This window comes from Oncorhynchus kisutch, linkage group LG18 (genome assembly GCF_002021735.2).
Source record: "Oncorhynchus kisutch isolate 150728-3 linkage group LG18, Okis_V2, whole genome shotgun sequence".
NCBI lineage: Eukaryota > Metazoa > Chordata > Actinopteri > Salmoniformes > Salmonidae > Oncorhynchus > Oncorhynchus kisutch.
This window is the reverse complement of record NC_034191.2, coordinates 50452237-50461054: the sequence shown is the minus strand read 5'-3', so window position 1 is coordinate 50461054 and position 8818 is coordinate 50452237. Positions and strand designations below refer to the sequence as shown.

The window sequence follows — 8818 nt, the reverse complement described above, 5'->3', positions numbered from 1 at the left end:
CCCCCCCCCCCCCCCCCTATTTTCTGAATAACTTCTGGCAGTTTCTCAGGTCCCGTTGTGTGGGAATTCAAGGTGTTGCACTGGGCAACAGGGAGGGAGAATTGGGAAGATTTATTGGACTAAAGGAACAGCCTGTTTTTTGGGAATAGTGAAATGTACTAGTCCATTTGTCAAGGTGAAGCCCAACTCTGTCATAGACTAAACTGAAAATAACAACCCTCTGTAGACTTATCAATCAAATGTATTTATAAAGCCCTTTTTACATCAGCCAATGTCACAAAGCGCTGTACAAACAGCAAGAAATGCAGATGTAGAAGCTCTCATGACATATCCTCCTACATTTTGACTAAATTTGAATCTGATATATGCACAGAATTACCAAAGAATCACCTTTTCAAAAATACAATTCTGTAAAAAAACTTTAAAAAATGTGTAAATCAGCAGATCATAAAAGACAATATTAAAGGGGCTCTCAAAGATACTGTATACTTGTCCTCAGCAATGTGTTTCCATTATACATATATATTATAATATAACATTTTAAAATACATCTAAAAACCAATATGTTTACGAAGATAATATATAAAGTACAGTTCATTAAAGCAGTAGCACTTCAGCAAATCACTTCGCTTCAGCAAACACAGTTTTTTCTTCCGTGCGCTCCTCTTGCATCTCTGTCCCTGGGGAAAGAGTCAAGTTATTTATTTGTTCACGTCAAACATTTACTTTCGATAGAGAGTCACAAATAAATGTAACAGATTGGTGAACAGTTTAACTATTTTGTGTAATTGGTTTTTAAATGTTTTGGATGAACTCTGTGCATGCTTAACATGTTTACCCTGCTTGCAAACAGAATTTAGCTCTTGGGGACAAAAAAACGTTTGATTGATTGACTCAGATGGGAGGGGGGGGGATTGTGTGGGGCGAGTCGTCCCATAATGGAATACGCTCTGGCTTGTCCTTTTGGCTTCGCCTTCTTCCTCTCATTCTGCACCTGCCTCCGTACTCTGGTTACCTGAAAGATAGAATGACTTAGATGGGAGGGGGGAGATTGTGTGGGGTGGGGCGAGTCGTCCCATAATGGAATACGCTCCGGCTCGTCCTCTTGGCTTCACCTTCTTCCTCTCATTCTGCACCTGCCTCCGTACTCTGGTTACCTGGAAGAGCAATGACAATGACGTAAGACTTCAATGACACAAGGTTGAATGCAGGTCAACCGAGCATTGCTAAGGTAGCCTCTCAGAGACTTGGGCAACTCTTGCTTAGACGGAGGCTGTCCTAATATGGACACCGTACATGTACCGTGTCATGTCATCAGTATGTTTGAGGATCTCACGAAACAAACAGTTCTGATATTAACATATGGACCCGTATCATATGATGGTCTGATCCTGTGTTGTCGTGGCAATGTTGTGTACCTGTAGGGAGGCACTGGGGTTGTTGCTGAGGAGAGAGAAGGATCCCACTCTGGATTTATACTTGTTCTTCTTGGTCCCCGATTGGCCTAGGTGTCTCCTGGCCCGCTCTGTCTGGAGGAACAACATTCCCGTGGGATAATTTAGAAACTAGAAGGGGATACTGTATGTTACACAGGAGGCTGGTGAAGGGAGGACAGCTCATAATAATGACTGGAATGGATAAATGTAACGGTATCAAAAAAACATGGAAACCGTGTTTGATGCGGTTCCATTTATTCCATCCCAGGCATTACAATGAGCCCCTCCTATTTACGATGACACCAGCCATCCCTGGTGTGTTAGCACACCAAGTGCTTCACGAAAGCAACTCAGGATTAAAAAAAACTCCAGTGCACCTTCGCATTCTTGCTTACTCCACTGTTTCTAAGGGATCGCAAAAAATGACAACACAACAGCCCCATTGGATCTTTTGAGACCTCTCCCTCCTGTCTTCATCTATCTCCCCTCCATCCTTCCCTTTCTCCAGTCTTACCTGAACTTTGATGAGTGTGTTGGGGAAGCCCTTGGCTGAGAAGGACCCAGGAAGAAGGGAGTTCCTCCCCAACTGTCTCTTCTTTCTGTCCAATAGCACATCCGATGTGCTATCGTCCCCTATCTTTTAAGACATAAATGAGGCATTCATTACATTCGTAATGAACATGGAGCAATTTTAGAGGGCTGAAAAGCATAATATGCATGCACTTCCCTTACAGGAAGAACATCTCAAATTTCACATGATATTTTTACCTTTATTTTACTAGGCAAGTCAGTTAAGAACAAATTCTTATTTTCAATGACAGCCTAGGAACAGTGGGTTAACTGCCTGTTCAGGGGCAGAACGACAGATTTTGTCAGCTCGGGGATTTGAACTTGCAACCTTCCGGTTACTAGTCCAACGTTCTAACCACTAGGCTACCCTGCCGCCCCATATAATGGGATCGCATGTGAAGTTAATGTGATAACGTGACATGTAAAAGCAACACATGTGACACGTGATAACACGGAACTACACATGTGACACGTGATAACACGAAACTACACATGTGACACGTGATAACACGAAACTACACATGTGAAAACATGATCTTGTGAAATAAATGTGACAACATGAGTTTTTCACGTCTTTATTTCACGTCAAAATGCAATTCCACATGAGAGTTTGATTTTTACATGTGAACATTTCTGCTCAACTTGTGAAATCGGCTAAATGCAATTTTTGCATGTGTCACTGCAAATTATACATGTTTGGCGCAGCAGTCTAAGGCACTGCATCTCAGTGCTAGAGGCATCACTGCAGACCCTGGATTCCGGGCTGTATCACAACCAGCCGTGATCGGAAGTCCCATAGGGCGGCACATAATTAGTGTTTGGCCGGGATTGTAAAATAGGAATTTGTTCTAAACTGACTTGCCTAGTTAAATAATACAAGTAAATGTGGGTTTTAAGGTGAGTGGTACGCTGTTCAGCTAAAATAGTGTAAACAATCTTTAATTCATGACAATATGATTACATTTGACATGATCACTTAGTACTGACTTTTCAATATGACCCCACCTGGGACTTGAACTCACAACCTCTGGAGTTGGGATACACTGAGCTCTCTGCTGTGCCAGTCTAGCATTCCTCTACATGCACATTACCTACAATACATCTCTGCACTTAGCAAAAGAGTGCCATCTGCACTTCTATTTCAGTTATCAGTTAATCAAACCATTCTGCCATTGATTTAATTGGACTTATTTCAGCTATTTAAAAGTTTTCTGAATAGTTGTCTGCTGTTTGTGCACGATATTATTCTGTTTTAATGTTACTCCTGAATTACTATGGTAACTATAATAGTTTTTCTTGAGTGTATTTGAAACAAAGCTGAGGTTTTACTTAAGTAAGTCCAAAGTGCAGGAATACCGGTGAAATCAGTCATTGACACAGATATGGCGGCGTAGCAGGAAGATCGGAATGCCACGAAACTAGAGGTTGTGGTTCATGTATGTCAACGTGTGTTAAACATGTCAATTGCAAACGCTACGTTTAAAAGCACCGTTTTGTGTGTGTGTATCCTAATTACACTTTTTTTGTTTTCAGGGCATCATCTGTGAAATATCATGTGAAAAATATTCCCACGTGAAACTTCATGTGCAAATCGTGGAAATTTCACAGGTGAAATCGTGTTTTTTCTGTAAGGGTGTGACTTCTGCAATACAGTAGTGTTGTATAACTATGGACAGTTACAGTAGACCAATTGGTTGTAGTGTATTACAGTTGTTGGTAGTCTTTATATAAATGCTTACACCAAGTGCAGAGAGTGCCCCAAGTTGTCCTCGCTGTTGGGTACAAGAAAGCTATTTCATTAAAATCATTCATGCAGTTTGGGAAAAATGAAACTCCTTCCGCAAATGTACTTGTATTAAGTGCAGCCAAAGACATCTGCCTAGAGTCAGAACATCAGACAGATGTCTTATCTATTGAATCCACATGCATCGTGTGTGTGTGTGTCATGAATTTGTTGAATTGATATTTCATATTAATAGTCAATATCTTAGGACAACAAGCATTTTAGTTGCATTGATCTTAGTGTCTCATTGGAATCAAATGCCTCCTGGGAGGTTATCATTACACAGCCATATGTCATGCATACGACCAACCCAGAGTGGGAAGTAATCCGGTACAGGCTGTGGTAGGATGTCTTTGTGGGGGGAGAGGCTCATATACCTGTGGCTGTTTCTGGTTATGGGTCTTTCTTGCAGCAGATGGCTTCAGGCGCACAAGCCCTTCATTCTGTGAGCAGAACGTTTTAGCACATGAAAAAAAAGTATTTATTCTTTATTCTGTATGGGGTGTATGTAATAACACCCCAACTCCACTCATATGGAATTACAACATTTTTATGTTACCACATGTTTGTAAGTCGTTACGTTGTTATTACATAGGTATAACAGTAACATACAATTGTAATATAAAAAATAAAAAAAGTTTAACCATTAGGTTAACTAAGACAATTCATAAACCATATCCTGTCAGGATGAGTGAGGTAAAACAGTGACCACATTGTTGGAGTAGGTTTCACTCGAAGAAAGTTTTGTATTTCCTCTTTTCACGGTGTACATCCCCTCCATAGACATATCTCTCCCTGAGGTCACTTCTGCTGAGACAGAAACAACTCCTGCTGAGACGGATAAGGCTGTCCTATATGGACATCATACAATGTACCAAGGTCAGTACATGAGCTGTGTACACCCCACAATCCAGTGCAGGTGGAGTGCTCTTCAGGGTCACATGTCCCTCAAAACACGGACTCGCCCTGTTCTTTTTTTTTTCATTTCGTTATTATGAAAACTTTCCGGGTAGTCCGTTTTATCCTGTGCTAGTTGTTGGCGAACACCGTCAATTACCCCTGTAAAATATTCTGTTCCGTTATCCACATTCACTGTGACCTTGCAGGAAAAAGGCACAGGCAAATATATTCAGCGTTGGATTCAAAAGAGATTTCTTCAGTAATGCTGCCCAAGGCAAAAGAGAGCCCAACCACATCTGAAGTTTATAATTGCACACACTGGAATAGTGTAATTACACTCAAAACACATCAAAACCTTCCGCACGGAAAATAAATCTCGACTCAAAAGTCTTTCATGTTTTTGAAATACTGCGTCTGCTGGATCTATTGGCCAGATGAGGATGATTCCGTTGGACAGAGCATGGTGAATGTCAACCGCAAAAATGGCAGCTCAAACAGCTCTGTGGCCACACGAAAGGTCTGCCGAGAGTTTGTTCCATCGAGGTTATTCTTGGGTGCATTTGGTAATAGTACGACTGGAGACTAGGTTACTATGAGACTTTGTTTTCAGGTTACTGGAATGTGTAACTCTGTTTAACTCCATGCAAGTGTTCCACTCAAAATATCACATCCTCGACCACTATACATGCACACACTCCATGGAAACAGAAACCTTCCATAGCAGTTACTGGCTTCCTTTGGCTTCTGAGCTAATGTTGTTACTGCAGTGTCTGGGGAAGTGTCTCGAATAGCTCGTAAAAAGCCATTTCATCGTGTTTCATCATGAAAATAATGAAATATATAATAAAATCATTACAACAAAAAAAACTCACCCCGGATCTCTCCTTCGGCACCAACACTTTTCAACTCCATCTACCTGATCAAAGGAGCTCACCCCCAAAACAGAACAGCCTGGAGTCCGATCCCTTACCTTTCCTCCGGTGGTCTGCCCGCTGACACAGTTCTTTTCCTGTGATGTCCCAGTACAGTCTGCACCATGTGTGAGTTGGGGCAAGCTGCCCTGCAGGCAGAGAAAACTTAGGCACACCCAAAGAGCAACCTCCATGATGGTCCAGGCACTGGGGCCCAGCCCCGTCATCACCCTGCTTTATACCCTCCCCTCCTTACGTAATGACGACCAGATGCAGAGAAACGGGGGCCTTGCCAGCTTCACACAGACAAACAGCGTTGCACAACATCGCAACCCAGCGCTCTCTACGCCAGCCAGCGGTTCTGCGGGTTCTCCAAAAACACATCAGTCATCTGGAGAGAGAGAGAGAGAGAAAGTGTGTGTGTGTGTGTGGGACACAGGCTGTTGACAACACTTGAAATATTGGTGGCTCTCTTTTCAGATTATCCTGGAAGAGAGCAGTAGGTTTGAGTTTGTTCCTTGGTTCGCTGAAGAGGCGTCGATCTTTTAACTGGGTTCACACTGTTCAACCTCGCCCGAATGAAATAAATGTCTTTAAATATTTTCATGGTATATTTTCATGGTAGACTGCCCCTTTAAACCCTTTCTGTTGGCTTGGAGCTTCTGGTTGTGTCAGGGCATGTTTAGTGCACCCATATAGTATTTCATTTCCAGAAGTACATCAATCAATGTAAGGGTTCGTCTACAGTAAGTCACAATGGACAGTTGTAAGGAAATGGACAGTTGTAAGGAAACTGCAGTGCTTGTAAATTTATCAAGACATTTTTTATGCTGGTGTGTTTTTGTATGATTCGATTTCGTCAGACCTTTTGTTTGTTTTAAACTAATTGGCAAGCATATGGCTGTATCCAAGTAGAGTGAATGAATGTAAGGGGGGGCTGTCTAGTAGTCTTATTTTGCCATAAAAACAAAACATGCCATTATGGATGAATGTCTTGATCCAGAAATGGCAGGAGAACACAGCAAGCACCCCGTGTGAAGGACGATGTATGAAAGGATGGAAAGAGTGAGTGAGGAGGGAGAGAGGAGAGTAAAGGCCGAATGTATTCACACTTCTATCGCTGTTCCTCTTGTCTAGAAGGGAATATTACATTGTCCTCAGCTGTGATTGGAAACGTGCTGCTGTGAAATACTGAACATAGTGTGAGTTTATTTATTCTAACTGCCGCCTCATAAGACCCTCATCATAGATAAAATGGCTGTGAAAAAAATGAAATTGGATAATATGTCATATCATTATAATATAATATATATATATATTTCTGTACAGCACTTTGAGATATCAGCTGATGTACGAAGGGCTATATAAATAAATTTGATTTGATTTGATATGCCTAAGAGGTGGTACCTGACAGGTATGCATGGGGGATATAAACAAATAAGGTATAGGTAGGATGATGATAGTGTTTCTGTTTTTTACGAAACATAAATATTGGAGGCTTGGAGAGTCCAGCAAAAGGGAGACATGGGAGAGTTCAAAACCATGGTCATTTTGGAAGCCTTGCTTAGACTGGAATGCAACCCAAGGGAACTATGAACACTCCAACATGAGATACATTTTTATCAGGGCTAACATGTACTTACAGTCCTTTGGAAAACAACTTGCTCTTGTTTTGGAAAGGAAGACATTTTAAAAATCAAGACACATTTTGGGTTATTTATTCACATTTACAAACTGATAATATAATTCAGAACACTGTATTCACATTCCCAGCACTGGAATTATAAACATAACTGAATGTGGGGAATGTGAGAGAGAGATTGTAGAATTCATTAATTGTAGAATAGTAGATACTGAAAATCATAATTTATATGAAAAGCAATTTCCCTATGTTTTCCCCTCTTCCCCATGGCCTGTGTCTGTCTTCCATTGTAAGCATTGAGCTGCCACCCATCACTGCCTATGTGGCTGATGCTCAGTGGCAGCCTGTCTGCCTGTCGACCTTGTGAGAAATAATTTTTCCATCTCACAGTGTTTGTCTGCTGTGACCGTAGACATTATCTGAGGAAGCGGGTTACAGGACAGTTCAATTATGACATGGTGTGGCACCGCAGCACCGCCTGGTAGTATCTGGATCAAAACAAAAACGGGCCATGTCATAAGGAAATGTCTGTTGTATTTCTAAATTAAAATGGCTTCAGTTTTATTCATTATAAAAAATGTTTTACTCCTTTTTCTCCCCAATTTCATGGCATCCAATTGGTAGTTACAGTCTTGTCTCATCGCTGCAACTCCGGTGCGGACTCAGGAGAGGCGACGGTAGAGAGCCGTGTGTCCTCCGAAACACTACCCAACCAAGCCACACTGATTCTTGACACAATGTCCATTTAACCCGGAAGCCAGCTGCACCAATGTGTCGGTGGAAACACTGTACACCTGGCGACCATGTCAGCATGCACTGTGCCCAGCCCACAACAGGAGTTGCTAGTGCTTGCCGACACTGTGCCAATTGTGCACCTCCCCATGCATGGGTCTCCCAGTCGCGGCCGGCTGCGACGGAGCCTGGACGGGAACCTAGAATCTCTAGTGGCACTGCTAACACCGTGATGCAGTGCCTTAGACCACTGCGCCACTCGGGAGGCCCTGCTTTGAATGATTCTAAGCAGAAAAATATATACTGATCTACTGATTAATAGTTACGTAAATAGTATAGGCACTGATATACTGTATGTCTATCTTTGCTAAAAATTTAGGCCTAATTCCTTTCAACTGTGTTCAGCTCATAATTTCAACATAAACTCTACAGGTCAAAAATAATGTTTCTTTTTTTCATGATTTCAAGCTACAGGAATGGAGTGACTTGTCTCACTTGGGGACCATCCATTCTCCCCATGCAGCATATAGGCCTGTTCAGTGTGAGATGAATAGTGGTGGTCTGGTGCTGAAAGACTGTGGCAGGATGTGGTTTACTGTGCAATCTTACTGCAAATGGAAAGCAAGTGGATATAAATCAGTGACTTTATATAGAACTGGTGTAGGTCTCTCTGGTGTGCATGTGTGTGTGTGTGTGTGTGTGTGTGTGTGTGTGTGTGTGTGTGTGTGTGTGTGTGTGTGTGTGTGTGTGTGTGTGTGTGTGTGTGTGTGTGTGTGTGTGTGTGTGCGTGCGAGCGAGCGTGTGCGCGTGTTTACTTGGCTCTTTGAGGCTGTGAGAGGGCTCC

General features: G+C 42.1%; 1 protein-coding gene across 2 annotated transcripts; it reads right to left on the bottom strand.

Moving 5' to 3' along the window:
• Window positions 1–223: 223 nt before the first annotated feature.
• Window positions 224–5842, bottom strand: LOC109908776 (uncharacterized). Of its 2 annotated transcripts, XM_020507467.2 has the most exons (7): window positions 5660–5842; window positions 4167–4232; window positions 3746–3778; window positions 1951–2073; window positions 1419–1529; window positions 1016–1157; window positions 224–680 (listed from the first exon to the last, which is right to left on the bottom strand). In XM_020507467.2, the coding sequence occupies exons 1-7, from the start codon at window positions 5825–5827 to the stop codon at window positions 622–624; spliced, it is 702 nt and encodes a 233-aa protein (XP_020363056.2). In that variant the 5' UTR covers window positions 5828–5842; the 3' UTR covers window positions 224–621. The 2 variants fall into 2 exon arrangements, with proteins under 2 accessions (XP_020363056.2, XP_020363057.2); XM_020507468.2 differs by lacking the exon at window positions 3746–3778.
• Between the last annotated feature and the right edge of the window lie 2976 nt (window positions 5843–8818).